General features: G+C 33.1%; 2 protein-coding genes across 3 annotated transcripts; both read right to left on the bottom strand.

The window, feature by feature from the left end:
* Window positions 1-2,169: 2,169 nt before the first annotated feature.
* Window positions 2,170-10,469, bottom strand: LOC123911500 (damage-control phosphatase At2g17340-like). The gene is made up of 12 exons (XM_045962929.1): window positions 10,117-10,469; window positions 8,026-8,091; window positions 7,866-7,932; window positions 7,662-7,730; window positions 7,001-7,141; window positions 6,486-6,614; window positions 6,278-6,364; window positions 5,697-5,771; window positions 5,546-5,623; window positions 5,346-5,423; window positions 2,663-2,725; window positions 2,170-2,553 (listed from the first exon to the last, which is right to left on the bottom strand). The coding sequence occupies exons 1-12, from the start codon at window positions 10,284-10,286 to the stop codon at window positions 2,470-2,472; spliced, it is 1,107 nt and encodes a 368-aa protein (XP_045818885.1). The 5' UTR covers window positions 10,287-10,469; the 3' UTR covers window positions 2,170-2,469.
* A 2,625-nt stretch (window positions 10,470-13,094) lies between these two features.
* On the bottom strand, window positions 13,095-18,184 carry LOC123911499 (enolase). 2 transcript variants are annotated; one of them, XM_045962928.1, is made up of 18 exons: window positions 17,962-18,184; window positions 17,669-17,732; window positions 16,628-16,692; window positions 16,297-16,344; window positions 16,094-16,180; window positions 15,905-15,985; window positions 15,717-15,818; window positions 15,555-15,635; window positions 15,372-15,446; window positions 15,017-15,079; window positions 14,858-14,938; window positions 14,553-14,747; window positions 14,407-14,457; window positions 14,200-14,288; window positions 14,042-14,093; window positions 13,822-13,878; window positions 13,356-13,522; window positions 13,095-13,291 (listed from the first exon to the last, which is right to left on the bottom strand). In XM_045962928.1, the coding sequence occupies exons 1-17, from the start codon at window positions 18,028-18,030 to the stop codon at window positions 13,442-13,444; spliced, it is 1,341 nt and encodes a 446-aa protein (XP_045818884.1). In that variant the 5' UTR covers window positions 18,031-18,184; the 3' UTR covers window positions 13,095-13,291; window positions 13,356-13,441. The 2 variants fall into 2 exon arrangements, with proteins under 2 accessions (XP_045818884.1, XP_045818883.1); XM_045962927.1 differs by having other exon boundaries at window positions 13,095-13,285.
* Between the last annotated feature and the right edge of the window lie 6,198 nt (window positions 18,185-24,382).

Below are 24,382 nucleotides of genomic sequence, written 5' to 3'. Positions count from 1 at the left end.
GGCTAGCCCGAATGGGCCGCGGGCGGCCTGCAAGCCCGAAAAAATTAAAATTAAAAATAAAATAAAATATAAATAATTTGTTTCGGATGATTTGAAATTAGTTTGTAATATAAATTATAAAATACCGTCCGCTACTTAAGTAGCAGGAGTAAAAATAGGGCACCCAAGAAACTCGTAGGTAGCGGATGAGTAAAAATAGGACGCGCGAGAAACTCGTACGTAGGGGATGAATAAAAATAGGGCGCACGAGAAACTCGTACGTAGCGGATGAGTAAAAATAGGGCGCGCGAGAAAGTCGTAGGTAGCGGATGAGTAAAAATATGACGCGCGAGAAACTCGTAAGTAGCGGATGCGTAAAAATAGGGCGCAAGAAACTCGTAGGTAGTGGATGAGTAAAAATATGGCGCGAGAACCTCGTACATAGTGGATGAATAAAAATAGGGCGCGCGAGAAACTCGTAGTAGCGGATGAGTAAAAATAGGGCACGCGAGAAAGTCCTAGGTAGCGGATGAGTAAAAATATGACGCGGGAGAAACTCGTAAGTAGCTGATGCGTAAAAATAGGGCACGAGAAACTCGTAGGTAGTGGATGAGTAAAAATATGGCGCGCGAATTATATAATATTTATAGCGGATGAGTAAAAAATAGGACGCGCGAGAATTATTAATGCTATTTATATAGTTGAGTTTGAGCACTAAAAATATTATTAAAAAAAAAAAAAAAAAAAAAAAAAAAAAAGATAAACCGGGCCGCCCGAAAGCCCGACTACCCGTACCGGGCCGGGCTCGGGCACTAATTTTGGTAGCCCGTTTTTTATCCGGGCTTTTTAGCCCGGCCCGACGAAGCTCGAAGCCCGACCGGGCCGGGCCGAAATTGGTCGGGCCGCCCGTTTTGACAGCTCTACTGTCAAGGCCTGGCCTGTTCCCAACCCTACTTGACACATATGAGGCTGCAAGTGATCAAGAGATTAATTTGGCTAGAACTTTTCTCTCCCGACCCTGCCCACATTTCTTTTATACCCCTAAAAATCTCGTGGTTTGAAAAAATTTTGCCAAAAAACTTCGGTTTATATTCACCGAAGCCGAACGTCAGCTTGTTCGGTATCTGCGAACCGAAATGTCCTAGATTTCGGTATGTTGATACCGAAAATTTCATTGTTTCGCTGGAATTAGCCAAATTCCTTCGGTTCGTATAAACCGCAGTACCCCCAAGGGCAAAAACGGAAATTTAGGGAGTAGAAAAAGAAATGAGGAGGTAGGGAAAGAAAAGTTCATTTGGCAAAATCGAAGGTAGTTTTTAGTCGAAATATGAGTAGAAACCCAAGAGGACTTGTCTGGCCTCATGGGAGAGAGTCGTGTGTTGGGTACCGGCACATATCTTGGTACTTTCAATTAATTGGAGAATTTGTTCATTTTTATGTTGACAATAAATTCAAATTCAAATTGGTTCTTATTCAAAAAATAAATAAAAAGTTCAAATTGGTTTGACTCACGTGGTCAACAATATTCGGACAAGCCCTTATATAAGTTTTTTTTTTTTGTTTTGAACAATTAATTGAATAATTATGCAAAATTACATTTTTTTCAATTCATTTATGTATTTGAATTATAATACAGATCAAATACATTTATTATTCAATAAATCAAAAAATGCACTTTTGCTTAAATATGTGACCGAAGGAAGTATTTTCCTTAAAATAATATATAAAATATTCAAAAAGTGAATTTTTAATCACTAGACTACTTGAAGAAGAAAAAAAAAAAACAACAAGTGCATGAAAGAGATACTTAGATACCCAAATTTAGATTTTAAAATAACATGAAATGCATCCGCACCGGTCTTTACATTAAATATAATGTATATTTTTTTTTATCCCCTATACATCCGCATAGAGGATTACTGTGGCTATAGCCACACTAGAATAGGGATGGCAATTTGACTCATACCCAGAGGGTACCCGCAAAAATTACCCACAACGGGTAGGATAAAAGCCCGTATTTTGGGTACGGGCACGGGTATGGGTAATTACCCTCATCAAATCTATTTTTTAGATACATTGAGAATTTAATGTATCTAGCCTATAATATATACCAAATACATTAGATTTTCAATGAATACCGGAATGAGTAATACCATATGAAACACACAACACCAAACACGACACTAAAAGTGATTGAATATAACCACATGTCAGGTCGGTATCCGACACTGAAATATGTCATCCGACACTGAAATATGTCAGGCAATAGACATTCATTCAATCTAAAGTATCAATGCTACACAGAACAAACCGTATGTAGAAAAAATATATTGTTACAAGTAAAATATCTCAAATTCATTGCCTTTTTTTAATACTAAAAAGGCATTCGAGAAAGCATCAGCTTTAGGCATATATTGGGAGTATTAAGTTGAAAGATTAACACTGAAAAACTCCTTATATGCAGAATATTAGTAGATAAAAGAATGAGCCTTATAAACTTGAAACTTCATTGTATTTGAATACGCAATCATATAGACGCCCCCCGAGAAACTGTGCAACCTCAGGATGTTTGACCTGAAAAAAAATACCAAGAAAGAAATGAGAAGAAAAATATTACGACCATTCGAGCTCAAGTTTTCATTGTTACAAGAAAGAAGTAAAATAATATGGTAAAATGCATTACCATTCCGATCTTAAGGGAATCACATTTAAATTGAGCATAGAGATTTGTTTCTATTCCACGACCCTGTCAAAACAAATAGATCATTAGCATTTAAATTTGACTTTCTAACTTCTAGTATTATGTTATAAATATTAACAATATTTTTACACTTTTCCTTCGTAGGGTGTCTTACGAGTTCTGTATTTACAAGTAATCTTTCGGATAGGACGTGTCCCGGTGTCAGACATGCGTCGCTGTCCAACATCATCACGACATGGACACATGATATCATTAAATGATGTCATTTTCTCAAATTATTATCAATGTCAATGTGTCAGTGTCATGCCCTGGTGTCCATGTATGTGTCCATCCAACAAGCAATATATTCCATTTAAGCATAACTTTTTTGATGAAACTTAGAGACAATATTTTCGCCAGTTTTTGTAACATTTACTCTATGGTAAAAGGTTCTAAGTCCTTGAAGGAATGAAACTTTGCTTCTTCAGATTGTGCAGTACAAATTCCAAGATGTTAGATGATTTTCATAGTGACTAAGTTTTTATAAACATTGTATTTTTCATGTTACAAGATTCATTCCAAAATATCCAAACTCCATCTTTCTAAATGTTTCCTCAACTGTGTAAAATTTTAAAGGTCATCATTATATGGTGTTTTAAACTTTTAACCTTCCATTGCCAAATTTTTATCCCCAATAACCACTAACCCTTTACATTCTATAGTAAGTTGATAGTTAATTAACCCACATGGGTTGGCTTGGTGGTGAAAGTTTTGGACCTTGGAGTGTGCTCTCAAGGTCCTAGGTTAAAATCCTCTAGGTGTCACTTCCTATATTGGGCCAGTCCATATAGAGCAAAGTTCTAGCTTCAAATCGGCCCCTCGCTAGTGGAAGGTGGGATTGGTGTCCCTCACATTAGTCGGTTCTTGGGCCGGATACCAAGTCTTAAGAAAAAAAAGTTGATAGTTAATTTGGATTCTAAAATATTAATATAGCCATAAACCTTTCCACTAAAACTATTGTTGGGGAGTCTAAAGAGAACTGGGAGCAACAATGGGTAAGAACCAGACGAAGACACATCTCCACCCAAAAATTGAGGCACAAAATACATGGGTCACCTCTATTATACATCATTTCTTAGCAAATGTAGAACTAACCACTTACTTGAGTTTTCTTCAAAAAAACCACTTACTTGAGTTTTAATGATCTCTCCCCAAGTGATTAGGGTTTCTTGGTTCTCACTTCCTCAATGGTTGTGAGCCGCCACTCCCACTCTTGTAGGGATCTCTCCTCTGCCATCAGAGCTCCTCCTCTCCGAAATGGAGTTTGTCCCCTCCCCTGTGGAGGTTCTTCTCCCATGAATGTGGGTTTTTCTTCTTTCTTCTTTATCCCTGTTAACTCTACATCTCCATTGTTTCCTTTTCATGTTCCACCACCAATTTCCATCGTGGTTTCTCTTCTCTCTGTCAACAAGCACGCTGTTGTGCTCTCAAATATGAATCTAACTTTCCTAACCAACCATTTTGAGCTCTATGGCCATGGAAGAAGACCCCCACCAGAGCCACCACCACCAGAAGATGCAGAAGGTCTGAGATTATGGGTTTGTGGGTCATTTATTTTTGTAGTGTTGTACTGTTTTTATGTGTTTTGTATTGTGTGTTTAAGTTTAGTTTATTTTAAGTATGCTCTCAAGGTGTTTGATGTAAGGCCCCAAAGATGTCTGGATGTTAAGGCAATTGTTTTGAGTAAGGATCTAATAGTGGTTGTTGCAAACAAGTCTCTCTTCTTCTTCACTCAACAGTTGGATCATTCATGTGTGGTGAGTTTACCTGATTTCGAGAACCCGTATAGTCGATCTGCGCGTCCACAAGCCAAAGAAATGATCCGTAATTGGATAGATTTAAAGACTGTGGTTCCTCAACCCACTTATCACTTGTGGAAGAAATTTGCTTGGGTGATTGGATTAAGTTATTTGTTTGGTCATGCATTGTTGGTTTCTATTTTCTCAAAGCTTTTTGATGCTCAAGTCTTGGTTGACTTAATTGTTTGTGTTGTTTTTCAATTGTGGTTGGGGAATGTCCTAACACAATGTGTCTCTCTTTGTTTGTATTTGATTTATCTTATCTAATGCAAATGTTTTTTTCTTGTCAAAAAAAAAAATGATCTCTCCCCAAGTGTGAGTCTCCCTAATTTGAAAGATTCACCAGGATCTACTCCTGCTCTCCCATCAAGTCAGGTTGTCAAATATCAGCCATGGCATATTGCTGTACAGATTATTTGACAACTGCCACAGCCAATATTTGAAGGATGGCAGCGTCATTGAATTTTATATCGGATATGGCGGCTTAATATGGAAGTTTTTTGGCTTTCCGCCATGGTCCGCCATCGATAACACTGCATCAAGTCGATATGTGGCTCTGGTACCACTTGTCAGTGAGACCAGGTGCAACAAGGACCAAAACATCTTATCTCCACCCAAAATCTTAAGACATTGGATGTATGAATCAGATTTTTTTATAAATCGTTCAATTAGCTCAATCCTAGCCAATGAGACTAACTGATCTAATGATCCCTTTAATTCCAACGATTATATATTTTTTCTTATCCTTACAATCTACTTCACTCCAAGTATCAAAACCCAACATAACTGTAGTAAAAATTTCCAATGATACCCAATGAAGAACTCACCATCCCTTCTAAGACGACAAGATCTGCATCATTGGCAAGGTAAGCAAGCTCCTGTGACACTCTTGTAAGATCAATAACCTGCAATCCATTGAATAAAGCAAGAAAGATGAATTCATCATACAATTAATATTGATTTGATGTCATAGATTCAAATAACATAATTTACATAATTAATAAAAAAACATTATTCATTTTCTTACAGGTAAATCATTGCCAGAGTTGGCAATTAAAAGATTTGATGAACTGACACCGACAAGATTTCCTCCTTCATCCTTTAACTGGAAACCAACCTGATAGAGTTAGCAAAGAATATGGTAACAGCGAAAGTTTACAAAAACCGTTTTTCATTACCTTTGATATAATTTCAACTAGCTCAGGATATGTCACATCATTGATGGAAGGTAAGTCATTTGCAGCCAATACAACCTGCATCCAAACATAATCGTATAAAATGTACTGAAGATGACATCTGTAAGAACAGAACATCAAAAGCAGTTCCAGTTTCAAACATGTTTATAAGTCATTACGGATTCTGCTAAACCAAATAAATACCTACAACAAGACAGTCAAAATAATCTCACTTGTGAGACTGTTTAGGAGAGCTTATGAAAACAGCTTATGACATGTTCATAAGCAGTTTACAACTTACTTCCATAAACTCTCCACCATAGCTTTTGAAAATAGCTTATATAAAAACAGTTTAACTTTATTTTATCTTGTTATACAAATAGTTGATACATAAACATTTATAGATAAAAGGTCCTTATGTTACAAGCGCTTAATTAAGTTTTTTATCGAAACATAGTCTTTCTCTTCTTTCTTTGTTGTCTTGTGTTTTATTTTAGTGTTTCAATCCTCCCATCTATTTGTAATTCCTTGTTTTTGTCTAAATGAATTTTTCTGTAAAATAAATAAATGAATTCTCGACAAACCTGACTCCCACGTCGAAGAAGCTCCCTTGCAAATGGTAAAATACCCAAAATAATATCAGCACCAGAGTTGTCTACAAATATGATAACCTGCGATAATGAAGGGAACACATTACAACAGCATCACTGCAGAAAATAAACCGGTAGACAAAAAATTCAACAATTCATTTTTAACTTCTTGCTTAATCGATTTATGCACACAAAAACTTGCCTTCTTCCATAACTTCTTGCTCCATTTCACTTTGAAAGCGTCAAGATCATCAATAACCCAAGGTCGAGGGACAAGATTTTGACAACTAGCTAAAAAGGACATTCCATCCTTAGAGAAAACCTCTGCAAGCTTCAAGGAATTGTGAAAAGAATACGTTAATACAAAAACTACACATAAATATGATTCTCTAAAGTCCTGCATATGATTTGTAATTGTAACTAATAGCAAAAAACAGTATGCACATACATTAAGAAAGACCTATGTAAGGTTATCGTTTATCTGGTTTATATCAAACAAAACTTTGAACCTATTGTTGCCAATACAATTGAGTCTTCATTTAATCAGTTTTGTCAATGAAATTACCAACAAAAAAACACACTCAGATGTTTTTGTAGTTTCAATACATTCATTGATGGACTATAATTAAACCGCCTTACAAATTTGGAACTAAAATAATGATTTACTTTAGTTTAGTTGCAGAATATATCAAAAGAATGCATAGAAAATCATTCTACCTGTGCAGAACCAAGATCAAATATGTTTCCTGCGAAAATTCCCCTAACAAGATTATCAATTCGCTTGCCTTCATCTTCAATGGCATCATTAACACGAACAACATTCTCAAACAGGGAGATGGCTTTTGCATTTTCTTCATCCTATAGAATTCAATCAGAAAAGTGATTAATATCATAACAAAAAGAAAGCTACATGTTCCATTGATGATGTTATTTTATAAAACATAGCTCTCTCTTATTGAAATTGATAACACCATATGTTGAATATCGCGCTACTTTGGCCGGTAAACATAGACATTCTCAGTCAACAAAATCTAAAAACAATCGCATGATATTTTCCTTCATATTCACGGAAGATGTAACACGCCTCAACCACTACAATCAGGTAGCCACACACTTTTCTTCAACATCAGTCTTTGTCGATCGCAGATCACGAAAAATAGCAGTTTGTTCAGATTCCGCTATCATACAGTGCTATATCGTTGTTATAGCCACTATTAGATAACACATTTTACTAAATAGAGTATCGCAAACAAAAGTGATTTATTCAAATTTTACTACGCTATATCCCCACTTGACAACACTGTTCAACATTTTATTATATATGACTGCATAGCAGTAACAAATAACAAATAGTATCCCAAATTGCAGATAAATTTACCTTGACTTTTTTGAAGATATCACTGAATCCCAATTCTCTAAGTATTAGCTCACGAAGTCTGCATAGAAGCTAGTAAATCGCCCCACCCAAAATGTTTAAAAGAAAAACAAAGATAATTAGACGCATCATAAAAGTACAAAAAAAAATTGTTCTGTTTACGTTGTTCAAATTAGGGTATAGTGTCGTAAATAGTATAGAACATACAATGCAATCAGGTGGTCCACCATGACTTTCGGGATCTTTCTTGAAATCTTCTAGTATATCAGCATATCTTTTCCAGGGAATGCAAAAACCAAATATGTGATTAGGAAATCCCACACTACAAACTAAAAATATAGAAGAAATAAAATAAGAATCATATTACCTTTGAGCAAATTTTTCAGCTTTACTTGCAGCATCAGGAACAGAAGTATCGCTCTCAGCACGCTTCCTGCCAAGTAAAAGTTACAAAATACATGTAAACAAGAAAATAACAACCACCACCACCACATTCACACAAGAATCTGGTAATAATGTAAACAAGAATAAGATCACACAAATACTATAATTCAGGTAATAATATAGAAATCACATATTTCGGAAAAATCAGTAAATGTTAGTTTAATATTGCGAACGATTAGTTACTTCTACTTATCTCATTAGAAAAGAAAGAACAACTCTTAATGCTTGTAAGTTGTTAAAAGATGATATCAAGATCTAGGTTAAAAGAAACAAGAGTACAAAAGGAACAACTGTAATCGCTTGGAGTTTCTTTGTTTTAACTTAGGCATGAAAAACTACAAAAGTAACTAGAGTCATAGATGAATTATTGAAACATGTATTTGTTATAAGCTATACTTTTTCATTGGACAAATTGGCCATTGGTCAATATTGACGAATCTTATGCCTTATAGTACAATTTACCACATGAAGTAGAAGAAGGTTTTCATAGAAAGTAGCTAGCAACCTATAAATTCAAGAATACTCAACTCACCCCCAAAAAGAAAAATATTTGTGACAAAACTCACCACAATCCAATGCTAAAGAAATGCGAGGAAAGTTTTCAAAAGGCTGATATGAGTAAAATCATGATGATCATGCAATAGGAAGCCTTACTGTACAACTATGGAAGTTACTGAGTTAGGATCCTCGCCATTTTCTCTCACTAGTACTAAGGTTTTTAAATGTTTTGGGGTGTATAAAAAGATTTGGACTCATTTAATGTCACACTTTTGTTATATTTCCAAAACTATAGTAATGGAGGAAATAGAAAGAATAGAAAATGGAGAGGATCCTAAGTTGCAGTTACTTCTTCCGTAAAATATAAATCTTACAAATATGTCAAGGTGATATTGTGAAAGATAACATGTTAATGGTAATGGCGATACCACACCTGAATATGTTATTCATCCTTCGCCAACATAATGCCATTACAAACAAAAGCATTGATTAAAACAAAAAACATATTTTGAAAAATAGATTATAAAAAGGAAATGAATGAATGAAATTAAATGTAAATTGTACTTCTAATATAGTGTTATTAATTAACAATTCAGATTATTATAACAAATATGTCAAAAAAAAGATTATCATAACAAAAGAACTGTGTTATTTTGACGCACTGGGAAAAAATTTCAACAAGCAATTTAGATGGTTAATTCAGTTCAAATATATGGTTAGTTACATTCAGTGGGTGATTGATCGATATATCAAGATGTCCCAACTCATTCATCATCCACTAAATATAACTAACCGCAACTTCGAACGTCATTAACCAAAATTTCAAGTGTATATCTGAACATTAATCGTGATAACTGAATATCATGTATATATTTCAACACCTTAACTTCATGTATATTTCAACACAATTTAAATAATATTAATGTATCTATTTATATTTGAACACCTAAAAACCATGATTAGTAACCTTCAAAACCATGGTTAGTTAGTTACACTATGAAGCAGGGATACAAACACAAACATTGAACACGACACAGATACTAACAAGTCAGACACTAATAATAATTTGAGAAAATGACATAATTCAATGTAATCATATGAGTTGGTGCTAACACCAACACATGTCCGACACTAGGATACGCCTAATCCATGGGGCATCTGTGCTTCATCAGTTACATTCACGATGAATAGTTAATGAGTTGCAACACTTGTTATATTCATTATTCACTCACCAAACATAATTAACCACATATTTAAATTATGTTAATCATCCAAATTGTTTGCAAAATTTCTTGTCAAAATTCTTATTTAACCATCAAAAACCCACAAGGAAAAGGAAAATACAACAACCCATAAAGCAGCAAAACCAGATATAACATACAACAACTATGAAAACAAGAAGCAAAAAACCCCAAATTTTACTGCCAAAAAAAAAAAACATTACAAATCAAAATAAACAAAAGGGTATACTAAAATCAATCAAAAAATCGAATCAAATACCAAAAAAAATACATACTTGAAAGAGGGTATAGAGTTAAGGAAGAGATCAATCCAAGAAATTTCGGTGGGAGTAGGCTTTCTGGGATTATCAGAAGGGAATCTGTAAGGAATAGTGCAAGCTCGATAGTGAGAATCAATTGGTGTTAATAGCAATGGAAATTCAACAAGCTCTGATGCGCTTTCCATTGATTATTACAAACAAGTACTGTAATAATCAGGTGAAAAATGGAAAATTGATTATTTTGTGAATTCAGATTTTTCAAGATGAGGCAAAGGGTTTTTTTTTAATCACTTTTACTCACTTTTTACGTATAAAACTGGAAAACTATTTTTTTAGTCAAAGTTATTCTTTCAATTATTTTTTGGCTTATTTAAAAGGTTATGTAATAACTAGATTTTGCTTTTTTATTTGGTAACTCCAATAGACTAGCGTATAGTTTATTGGATAAATTAAGTTTGTTTGATAAAAATTAATGTGTTTGATAATAAACTTAAGGAAAATGCTAACTAGTGTCCTCGGGGCACTAGTTAAGGATACTAATTATAGTAAAATTATATTGAAATTTGTGTAGTCAATGTTTGTAAAGTATAAAAAATGTCATTTCCAATATAAAAATTGCTTTTTTTGTATCCTTAACTAGTGCCACACTAGTTAGCATGACCCTAAACTTAATTAATTAGTTTATAAAAAAATTTGAGAATTGAGATGTTATTATGAGGTTATAAATTATAGTTTTTTACATTTTATCTCATTTTTATCCTTATTATTTTCAATTATTTTTTCTAAATATAATAACTACTCACTAACCATGTATTTTATATCATTTTGTACTTACAACAACTAAATTTGTCAAACACTTTAATTTTATTATACTAGCTTTTCAGGTATAAGCTATCAGTTATAAGCTAGTTTTTCAGCTATCAGTTAGCTTATAGCTTATTTTTACCAAACAGAGCCGTCTTTATAAATATTACGCTTTTTTATGCAGGTCTTTTTAGTAAAAAATAGCATATAGCTGATAAACTGGCTTGTAACGGATGAACTTATAGAGAATAAGTTAACTAATTGAATTTGTATTGTTTGGTAAAATTAGCGGTCGAAATAACTTATAAGTATGAAATGACAAAAAAAAAAGATATTTTTAATTAATGTTTAATTTTTTCAAGTATGAAATAGCGTTAGAAAAATAAGGTAGAAGCTAGTAAAATAAGTTATAAGCTCTTTCTGAAAAATGTTTATTAAACAGGATTTTTTGTCATATAAACTTATAAGCTATAAACTCAAAATAAAGTTTTACCAAACAGAACCGTAGAATAAGTTTTTAACTTTACAATAATTTAATTCTTTTAGTCAAATTTCTTTTTAATTGTTTGCATACTAACAGAGTTGCATACGCGGACAACTTAGGAGGATGTCAGTGAAAACTTTAGACAAAATTAACTCAAATTTGACGAAAAGAACAAACTTATATTGACATCAATAACATGATAGACCAACTTAAAAAATTTAAACATAGAGGACAAACTTAAAACTTAAGATAAACGTAAAAGACCACAATTAAACTGATTATATATTTTTTTTATACCACAATTAAAATTATTAAACTTATTTGAAATTTAGACCGTCCGATCTAACATGTAATTAATTGTATGCATCTAAAATCCTTAATAATACCTCAACACCAAAACATACCACTACATAACCACCAAAAAATTGAACTCAATGTGCTCCCCTTAAAATAATCGTTTGGGAGAAAAAACATACACTACATCAAAATTCCAAATACAACAAAATAAGGCATATGCGATAATTGATTCCCATAATATGCTCCAAGCCAAATTATTGTCAATTCATGTTAACTCCAAATTGTCAAGCATCAATCCTCTTGATAGATTATGAACTTGAGAACTTCATCACCACCCAACAAAACAAAGGCACTCCAACCTCCACAAAGACAATCACCAACCTCTACTAATTACTCATGAAAACATGTAAGCCTTCATGAAGGGAGGATAAAATTTTAAGAATGTAAATATTTTTCACTTATTATTATGAATAAAATAAATTTACAGAGATTTGAAATAAGAGTTAGATTGATTAAAATGTGAATTTTTATTGAAATCGAGTGTTGTTAAAAATTAGCACTTTGATAGTGATAACATTCAGAAGATTGCTATTATGATTATGAAGAAAGCTTCTCAAATCAGATCTGATAAATTGGAGACTTAAGTTTAATCAGACTTAAAAGTTGGAGAATCTTGGTATAAATTTGGAGATCAATGTCCTAGTATTTAAAACCTTCTAATGCACTAATGATATGTATGATATTTAATTGCATAATTCAAATATTCGTGAGCCAAGAATCGAATATCTGACCACATGCTTAAAGAAACTACGATCCTTACCCCCAAAAAAGTCATATGACTCATAGTAGAATAACGGAAACTACGATCCTTACTACAATCCTTACCCCCTCAAAATACCATCAACTTCATATGACTCATAGTAGAATAACGGAAACTGAAGTAGATTATAGTCTCTAATTTTTTCTGAGCGATGACTAATCTCCATAAAAAACTTGTAGGACAAACAAGAAAGATTCTCCTGTTTCAATTTCAACTAACCGAATTTTCTACATACATAAAATCAAGCAAACCAAGCTTCTGGGGGAGGGCATTGCATCATTATTACACAGCAAACTTCCTCCACCCACCAATGACTTTGAATGTAACTGTACACAGAAAAAACACAAATTTTGTAACATCTAAATGAAGTTTTAAACAAATTATACGAGGAGATCCTCTCTAGTGTAAATTTTCTCCAGTTTCATCTCACTCATTTTATTTTTTCGGTTTACTGTTCAAAACATTAAAAAAAAAGTTGATTGGTGTTGATCTAAACTGGACAGCCTGCGGTGAATTTCACTGCAGAGGATCCTTTCTCAAATTATACAGTCCAAAATTACCTTTCCAAAACATCTGGAACAGAAAATGTGATATGAAAAGTAGCAAACATACTCTAAGCTTTAGTTTCACAATTCATGATTCACATCAAAATCAAGTCAAATTCTATATATTCAACCTAGCATTTTTGCTATTTAACCAAACCATTAGACACATAAAAGTTCACTTCCCTATTGCCCATGTTCCAAAATTACGCACTCAACAAAACTATATATATATATATATATATATATATATATATATATATATATATATATATATATATATATATATATATATATATATATATATTCTCTTATAAGAGAGTTTAATAAGCACAGAAATATGTGATTGTGCTGTCAACAGAAACTTATTTCAACATTGCTTGCGTTAAAATATCAATAGGGCTCCACCGGGGCTCTGAATTTGGAACCAGCATAGACTGCTGCAGCACCAAGTTCCTCTTCAATCCTAAGAAGCTGCAACACATCAAAGAAGTATAAGTGTAGTCATAATAATGATCCAACTTATATCAAGAAAAAGTTATCTACATCGCAAATTTATTTTACATTATTCAGGCGCAATATTGTGTTGACCATCTTCCGAACTTATCCATAATTTACTGAGAGAAAATAACATAATAAAATAGAAGCACAACTGATTTTATCAAATGGACATGCCATTACAATTTACAAAGTATAGTTTTCAAACTTTTAACAAACAGTTGAATTGACCTAATTCAGCTCAATTAAAAAAGATAAGAGTTTTGCGGATTTACCTGGTTGTACTTAGCAAGCCTTTCAGATCTGCAGGGAGCTCCGGTCTTGATCTGACCCTGCGAAACAATGACATAACATGCCCAAATATTATTACAAGCTTAAAGAGCGAAGGTAAAAATAAACCAATTCAAAATCTTGACATGAATTGTTTGGCAAATGCACTACTACTGAGACGAAGATAAATAACATGACATGATTGGAAAAATGCAATTAACTTACTGTTGCTAACCCAACTGAGAGATCAGCAATGAAGGTATCCTCAGTTTCACCACTACAATAAACAAGATGTAACACATTAGTGTGAACATACAGAAGATGACATAAAAAAAACAGATCAAAATGGGAACAGATTGGGAAAACAACGGGGGATTCAATACCTTCGGTGACTAGCCATGACGCCCCAGCCAGCTTGCTTTGACATTTTCACAGCTTCAATACTTTCAGTTACACTACCAATTTGATTCACCTATTAAATAGATTGTAAAAAATATTCACGTCAGATTTGAAAGAGAATTAAAAGAATAGTTAATTAAGATGGAACTGTTGATCCTCTCTAAATAAAAATAAGGCAAATGCTAATTTACCTTCAACAAAAGGGCATTGCAAGACTTCTCCTTAATTGCTTTTTCCACACGCTAAAGAGCCAATAATGGACAGAACAGAATAATGTTAAAAACACAAGATACATGTTTGTTGAACAAAAAAAACATATGAAGTTAATAAAGCATACCTTTGGGTTTGTAACAAGGAGATCATCACCAACGATCTGTACTTGCTGACCAATTTCAGCTGTTAATTTTGAATAGTGCTCCCAGTCATCCTGATCAAATGGATCCTCAATAGACACAATTGGGTAATCTGACACAAAGGACTTGTACACATTCTTTAAACTGTCTCCTGAGATTTTCTCTGATCCATCATTATTCTGCAGTAAGGTGGTCAATTATCGAGTTAAAGCATTTGACAAAGAAATATACTCAATAGAGGAATTTAAATAAAGAAACTTTGGGGAAAAGTTTATAAGCTGTCCACCACCTCTTCCTTAAAATTTAAGTCATATGTTTTGCCTTTGTTATCGTAAAATTCTGAAGCAGCAACATCCATCCCAATTACAACCTATGCAGGTAGAAATCAATCAGTCATATATGGATTAATATGCTAAGTCAGATTCAGCAGATGAATATTAATTCAAACCTTTCCAGTATAACCAGCTTTTGCAATGGCAGTCTTAAGAAGCTCAAGTCCTTCTTTGTTTTCCTATAAATTTAACAGGAAACATAAAAAAAAAATTAAAACCTGTATTTTGGCAACATGAAAATGTAACAAAACAGAAAGTAGAGTCGAGATAGTTAATGTTTGTTATAGAATAAAGTGTAACAACATAAATTGTTATTTCTTATTTTTTATGCACGTTTGCATTATCACTCAAGAAAATATCCTAATATGCAAACAAAATAAATGAGTTCACTAATTGTAAGAAACCAAATCACAAACTACTTTTAGGTAATAACACCTTAGATCACAAAAAACAAAAGAAGCACGCAAGGACCTGAATATTAGGAGCAAAGCCACCTTCATCACCCACATTAGTAGCATCTTGTCCATACTTCTTTTTAATCACAGACTGTAAAGAAAACACAATATCTTAATTGATAACACTATATAAAAAAGATTCCTGTCATCCATTTTTGTTTTATTTTGCTAAAGCATGTTAGGAAAAAAGGATATTTACCTTCAGGTGATGGTATACTTCTACACCCATCTTCATTGCTTCTTTGAAAGAAGATGCCCCAACAGGGAGAATCATAAATTCCTATATAAGAGGCAGAAGGATAAATATTTTGATAAAAAAGCGACCCTATTCCATTGACATACAATATTAGAAAGATTTTACCTGCATTGCAAGCTTGTTTCCAGCATGTGAGCCTCCATTGATAACATTGAATGAAGGCACCGGCAATACCAGAGTCTTGTTCCCAGCTAGATTGGCAATATGCTGAAATGTTTTGATAATACACCATAGCAATCCATGAGAACACAAGCTAATGAGATAGAAACTATTGTTACTGAAACCTCACATACCTTGTACAGAGGAATTCTCTTTGTTGAAGCACCAGCTTTACAGACTGCAAGTGACACTGCTAAAATAGCATTTGCTCCAAGCTGAAAATATCAAGATTATCGAAACTCAATCAGCATAAAATGAATGGTCATTACAGTCTACAAAAACAAAACAACAGGAAATAAACCAAAGAAATCATAGTGATATACCTTCTGCTTGCACCATCCCCACTCATTAACAGTTCCATCAAGCTGCTGTACCATAAAATTGTCAATTTCAGTCTGCTTGGTTGGGTCCTGTAAACACAAATAACAAATGTATGTTAGAACATAATCAGGCACCAACTAAAACCGTGATTTAAAAAACAATACGACATAGGTTCACATGACCCAATGTTATGGTTGAAAAATACCTTGCCAAGCAGAGCAGGTGCTATAATCGTATTCACATTATCAACAGCCTAAAACAAGACAAATTTGGAATCTCATTATCAGCTTCTATTAATTCAGAAAAGGAAAAAACAAATAACAGAAAGAAAAAAAAAACTCCCTAAAACAAAAGTTAATGCTAAAGAGAAATACAATAAAAAGGGGTTGTAACTATGTAAGATAGTGACGAAATAAAACAGAATATCAAACAGACCGGTAGCGCATCAATTTTAACAGGAAAACCATCATTCGTCCCAAAAATAGCAAAGAACTTCAAAAATACATCATTGTGAAGGAATATCAAATATCAAATACCTTTAGAACACCTTTCCCAAGGTAGTCTGAGCCTCCATCCCTCAATTCCAGAGCTTCATAGACACCTTTTTCAAAACAATATATACAAGTTATAACTCATAAAACACACGACTTTCTTAACTACCAACCCAAGCTATAACCAATGAATTTTTACAGCCAATAAACATCCATAAAACACAAAAGCCATGAAGCTCAAACACCAGACACAACCCTGACGCGTAAACATCAATAATAATAATAATAATAATAATAATAATTTTGAGAAAATAAAAGTGATTAAATGTAACCACAAATGTCAGTGTTGCATCAGACACACGTTTGACGCGCATTCAACCTGAAGGCAGAAGTGTTAATGCTACATAGTACATAGTACACAAGACACATCCATATCCATTAACTTTCGAATAAGCATAGTTAAAAACCACAAAATAAACCAAAGACATTTGACACAAGTGGTTAATGAGTTCCCTGTTAGAAATAATATAAAACCATTGATGTGGCTCTATCCTACCAGCTTAAGCTTCTGCGATAATCGCTTATTTGACATGGTACCAGAGCCTCTATGACTAAGTGGTCTAGAGTTCGATCCCCACTCCCCTCACTTTCTAATTAAAAAGTGGAATTTAAGCATATGGCTCTTGCGTGAGGGGGCGTGTTAGAAATAATATAAAACCATTGATATGGCTCTATCCTAATAGCTTAAGCTTTTGGGATAATCGATTATTTGACATTACCCTAGGACGAATCGTTCGGGAGAACTCGAGTTCGATTCCTAGTGGGAACAATTCTTGGCCAGACTTTTGTATTACCAGGCCAGTTCCCTAGAAACTAGAGAGTTAATACCAAAAAAAAGAAAACCACAAAACATCAAATTCAACATTCCATTCTATTTTCACACAGCACAAACAATAAATTACTACAAAACTATACCAAATCCAAATATTCCTCGAACCATGCAAACTAATCAATAAAACCAACACAAACACACAAAATTAAATTAAATTTTCTCTTCTATATCTCAAACAAACATCAATCGTTTACCTGTTGAAGCACCACTAGGAACAGCAGCTCTAGCGAACGTTCCATCGCTAAGAGTAACATCAACCTAAAAATAACAAAACCAAAATCAGAAACCATAGCTTCTCATAAACATGTTCCTAAAATAAAACAAATAAAAAAAACACACAAAAACATAATAGTAATAATAATAATAATAATAATAACAATGAAAATTATGAAATGAAACATCGATTTTATTTTCCATCATTTTCCCGCTCATTTTCTCAGCTTCGAACCACAAAACGAAAAAGGAGAGAAACACGCGAGAGACTCACTTCGACGGTTGGATTTCCACGGCTATCGAAGATCTGACGAGCTTTAACGAACTTGATCGTTACTGCCATTGTTAAGCGTCGAAACTCGAAATGTAAGAATCAAACTCTCGATCGTTGTTTTCCTTTTTTGAAAATTTTCTCGGTATTTCTGTGATTTTCTCAGCTTTTTTCTCGAGAAAGTGACAATGAGATGAAAATGAAAACGATCGAGTGTGAGCGAGTGAGTGGGACTAGGATATATATATAGGTAGTTGGCACGTGGCGGTTAGTGAGGAGTGTTGAATCTGGAGCGTTGGTAGTGGGAAAAAAGAGGGATGAATGAACGGTTAAGATGCGTTTGTCTGTGGCATCATGAAGCACATAGAGAGAAGAATATGCTTATTGATTTTCTGGGTGCTACAAGTTCAGAACCCGTGTGTTTTAATTTTTATTTTTAAAAATTATATTTTTCAAGAAATACTTTGGTTTGAAAAGAAGAACAAGAGGTTTGGAAGTCATACAGTACATGCTTTGAAAAGAAGAATATGAAGGGGAAGTTGGCACTTAAGATTCACATATGTAAGGCCTATCAAGGTTTTAAATAGCGGTCGTAGTCGCGTCAAGGTTTTCACGATTTCGACTATAACAGATGCTGCGTTATATATTGTGATCGTCGCGGTGTGAATTAATTACAAAATTGCACAGATCTTATAAAAAATTGCACAAATCTTATTTAAACAAAGTGCATGCCAAATTTGCTACATTAAGTTAGAAGTTACAACATAAGAAACTACTAATACATTTAAAAAAGTTTATTGAAAACTTATTGATTACATTACTAGTCACCACATGGTAGAACGACGTGCAGGATTCTTAACTAAATCAAAATCTGATTTAATCTTTATTATCTTAAGATTCTTAACTCTATTTATCTATTGTGTAAAAAAAAAAACTTTATTTATCTATTCACTAATCACTATCACAGTATCACTATTGTAACAAAAAAAATCATTATCACTATTCACTACTCTTAAGTCAGTGTCTCACAACTCAACTCTCAACATTTTCACCCCCACAAACACACGCAGGATGCAGCAAGAACAATGAACAAGTGAACAAGCATGAAAATCCCCAATTTGTTTTATTCTCATCTCAAATCTCACTCTATGATTTTCATTTACAAACACCACCACAACACAATAGTTTACAAAAATACCAAGATAGAACTCATTAGTTACTTGTTGGTGGGAGGAACGGAGGAAGATACAATTGTAATCTGGATCTGGAGATGGAAAAACAAAAATTCTTTGAAACTTGAAGCAAGGACGGAGGAAAGAAAGAAGCAAGCAGCAGCAGATCTGACTTTCTGATAAGAAATGAAAGAGAAGAGAAGAACGAAGTAGACAAGACAAGAGAAATTAGAGGTACTGATTCATCTCCAGGTAAAAGTAAAAGCTAAAAGGTACTAAGATCCTGATTCTGATTCTCTTCAACCATTTTTCTGCTTTTTCGCGTCGGTAACGGCGTTTCGCGGCCGTAACGGCATTTCGTATCGTTCGTAACGACTTTTCAGTTGTGATTTTTTTCTCACATTTGAAACCTTAAAAAACAGCATAGGTCACTTGAGATAGCGTTTTGTAACGTCCGTTTTCACGGTACAGGACCGTTTTTTAAAACCTTGAGGCCTATCATAAGGTTGATTGGGATTTTTTGAGGGGCATATTACTTTGACTGGGATTTTCGGACCAATGGACTAAGCTGTTTTCCCCCGGTTCGCTTGCAGGATGGTTTTAAGCACTATCCGGACTAGGGACGGATCCAGGAATATATAAAACGGGGGCCCGAACAATTAAATAATAAATACTAAATAAATCATGATTATAATAGTACATGATTAAATAATAAATTCTATATAAATCATGATTATAAAAATTATATTTTTCAAGAAATACTTTGGTTTGAAAAGAAGAACAAGAGCTTTGGAAGTCATACAGTACATGCTTTGAAAAGAAGAATATGAAGAGGAAGTTGGCACTTAAGATTGACATATGTAAGACCTATCATAAGGTTGATAGGGATTTTTTGAGGGGCATGTTACTTCGACTTGGATTTTCGGACCAATGGACTAAGCGGTTTACCCCCGGTTCGCTTGCAGGACGGTTTTAAGCACTATCCGGACCGGATGGAGGTCCGATTCCCGATTAGACCGGTCGACCCACTAGTCCGATCCGGTTTTGACAACCTTGATTAGCTCCATGGATTATTTGGTGTTAATGAACTTTCACAAGGTCGGACCCTATCCATCTTCTAAGAGGTCTCACACAAGGCAATTTGTTGTCTCCATATCTCTTCATTTTGGCAACTGAAGGCTTAATAGCTCATATAAAACATTCCTTAGAGACAGAGCCGTATTTGAGGGAGCCATATTTTTTATTTTTTTTTATATTATTAGTGTTTTATAAAAGAATAACTTTTTTTTTACTAAAGAATAACTTATTTTTCGACTTATATAAATAAATAAGTTTTTATGTATTATTATAAAGTTTTCAAAGTAGTTTGTGAAAAAATAGCTTATAAAAATAAAAATTTTGCTGGTGGGAACTTATAAATTAACATAAAAATTTATTTATTTGCATAAATTATTTTGTATGCTCATAAATTATTCCAACGAGCGCTATATACCAAAAAATTTAAGTGTTAAAAATAATATGTTGACTGTTGCATCTGCTGAAAGATGTTCTTCGAAGTTGAAATTATTAAAAATTAACTTAGCTTGTCAATGTCATAAGAAAGATTGAATGATCTAGCTATTTTATATATTGATTAAGATATGATAGAACCTATTTATATAGAAACAATTGTTATTGAATTTGCAACTAAAACTGCTCGTATGAAGTATTTTGTATGAATATTTATATATTAAATAAAAGATTCAATGTTCAATTTTTTTATACCTTTATGGTGGGAAGGAGTAAAAGGCTACATTTGGTTATATCAAAGATAAAATGTGGAGAAAAATTAACTAATGGTGTGGGAGAGCACTATTAAAAATGTTATGATAAAATCAGTTTTACGATATATCTCATCTTATATTATGAGTGTATTTTTTATCCCGGATTCTAAATCAATGATATTGTTGAATTCTTTTAGGTGGGGTGGGGGTACTGATAATAAAGGGATTTAGTGATTAGCATGAGATAAAGTGGCTAGGCCAAAATTTGATGGTGGTTTGGGTTTTCGAAATTTTCATGCTTTTAATATGACAATTGTTGCTAAATAAGCATGGAACTTCGTGTCAAAACCAAACACGTTGGTGTCTAGAATTTATAAGGCTGGGTACGTTCCTCGGTCCTCTTTATTTGATGCAAAGATTGGTGTTAATTCTAGCTTCGCTATGCGTAGTATTTGAAAATTTCGTGATGTTCTTATTAATGGATGTAAGTGGAAGATTGGAGATGAGAGTAAAATCAATATCATGTCCAAACCTTGGCTGCGGGGGGAGGATAATATTTGGATGCAAGCTCCTCAAATCCATAGTCTGTATGATTTATGTCAATGGTTTATTATTATAAGAAGTTAAAAGATGGGATACTCAGAAAATACATACAATCTCTTTTTTCAACATTAGTGGCGGAAAGTATAATTAGGATACCTTTATTTAAGGAGGTGAGGGAAGATTGTTTGGTGTGGCAACTTGAGAATAATGGAAATTATACAGTAAAATCCAATTACAGACATTATATCAAGATTGGAGCAATTGATCAAAACTACACACTAGAAAGAGAGTGGGATTTATTATGGCGCATCAAAGCAGACCCTAAAACTAAACATCTAATGTGGAGGGTGTGCCGTGGTGTTTTACCGTCTCGATCTCATTTACATAAGCGTCATGTGATGTAACCAGCTGAATGTCCTTTATGTGATGGTAGTGAGGAGGAGGATGATTGACATATTTTCTTTGCTTATAGGGAGGAGAGCAAGAGCATGTGGATCGAAGTCGGATTGAGCGGTGTCATTGAACCGAGAACGCACAAGATAATAACGTGAAAACTGTATTTTTTGATATTTGCAGGAATGAGAATTATAATGTTTCAGGCAGGGGCAAATATGTCGTCCGACACGTAGATTTTGATCATTTAGAATACGACACATGTGATTTAAAGAGCATTCATACAATTATTCATTTTCTTACTAATTAGTAGAATTGTCAAATTGGTATGTACCAAAAAAAAATCGTCAAATGGGTCGGTCCGACCCATCTCGGTTTGGTGGGCCACACTATATATATGGGCCAGACTAGTCCGACCCAATTATAATTATTAATGAGCCTAGCCTGACTTCATATAGGTCAAGTGGGCTAATGGGCCAACCCGACCCATTTCATTATATATATATTTTTCCGTTTACTCAATCTTTTTTATGTCACTTTGATGTATTAGTTCATCGTAATTATCAACTTTATTGAGATATGATTGTATGCAAGTGTAAATATTTTTTACATCAGCACTAAATACAATTAACTCTAGTTTGATTCCTATTAAAAAAATTAAATCAAATTAATAAATTATAAACTTTTTTTTTTAAGTTTTAGGTAAATATAACTTTTTTTATTAAGCTTACACATTTAACTATATATTTTTTATAATAATTTTTCAATTACAAGATAATTTTTTATGTTTTTATTGATATTATTTTTACAAAAATGAAATAATTTTTTATAATGGGTCGGTCCAATCCTAATGGGTTAGGCCGACCCAATCCAATTTTCATATGGGCCGCATGGGCTTGGGCCAAAAAGGACCGATTGCATTTGGACTAGGTTTTTAAGGCCTTGTGTGTCCAACACCGTGGACTAATGGGTCAGCCTATTAGTCTAGCCCAATTATGACAGCTCTACTAATCTATTATTACTAATATATTAAAATCGATTACCACCAAAGTTATTAATTTATCCTTATTACTTTTAATCACGTTGCAAATTTTATATACTTCATTGTAATTTCACTCAAAAGAAATATAGAAAGATGATATGCTTAAATATAGGAACAAAACAAATATAGGACAAAACAAACTATAGATAAAAACAAAAACAAAACAATGTATACATAAAAATAGAATGAAAAAAAACAATAAAAATAGTATTATAGAAAGTTTAGTCAATAAAAATATTATAGAAAGAATATAGAAAAATAAGAAGAAACCGTATAAAAATAGAAATATAAAAAAAAACAATACTCTATAAAAAAAGAAACATAAACAATATTTTCATAAAAAAAAAAACAAACAATTTTTTTATATTTTATAAACGAAACATAAACAATATATTTACTACAAAGTTTACTAAATTATAAAATTTCTAATTTTTGATTAAAAATATACACTGGACCATTATTTATCACTTAAACATAAAAATTGAATAAATACGTTTACAAGAAATAATTAACACAATAATTCCACTTATATTTTAACAATGTTATATAACAAATTTTTAAATATTTAATTTTAAATAAATTTTAACATTAATATACTGACAAACTCAAATATCGAATCACACGGGTCTTTAAACTAGTTAGTACAAAAATCTACTATCCAAGCACATGATAATGTCTAACATCAAAGAGTATGGTTCAAGTAGTGTATTGTGCACAAGTCATGAATAACATTATAACGAATATGAATTTTTCAAAATCCATCATTGGATTGAAAGTTTATATCATATAGATCATCTGTAATTTTTTTTCAAAGAAATTGAAATTTATTTGATATGTTATTGAGATCCATCAAAATTAACGGTATTCAATAAAAACTCATAAACCGTTAATTTTGATGGGTCTCAATAACGTATTAAATGATATTCAAAAAAATTATGGATGATCTAAGTCATTATAGTGGCTAGTGGGAATTTATAAGCATGTTAGTGGGAATTTTCTAAGTCCTATGGTGAATGTATGGTAGTGGACAATAAATCCTACTATGTAAGGATATGCTATAAATAGGACTATCATGTACTTTTCAAACAACTTGGAATATAATCTAATTTGAGAGAGTTTCTCTTGTGAGAACTTTTGTTTTGTTCTTGTGATAAGAACATTGTTCTTGAGATAAGAACTTTATAGTGTTGGTTCTGCCGGCAGGTCGCGGTTAGGGTCGCACTTTCTTTGATAACTTTGGTTCTACCGGCAGGTCGCGGTTAGGGTCAAGTTCCTCTATATCTTGATAACTTTGGTTCTACCGGCAGGTCGCGGTTAGGGTCAAGTTCCTCTTTTACCTGTTTTCAAGACGATCCTAAGCAGTCGCTTATCACTTCAACTCACCTTTACGCACTTGTTATTGACCTCATCAAGAGAAGGCAATAGTTGTCAAATTTATAAAAAATAAATTTATTCCCACGTTTTCTCTCTTGTCTTTCCATCATTCCTTGAGGGAAGGCAATAGTCGTGCA

The sequence above is a fragment of the Trifolium pratense genome, linkage group LG2, assembly GCF_020283565.1.
Source record: "Trifolium pratense cultivar HEN17-A07 linkage group LG2, ARS_RC_1.1, whole genome shotgun sequence".
NCBI classification, from domain to species: Eukaryota; Viridiplantae; Streptophyta; class Magnoliopsida; order Fabales; family Fabaceae; genus Trifolium; species Trifolium pratense.
This window is presented reverse-complemented; position numbering and strand designations above follow the sequence as displayed.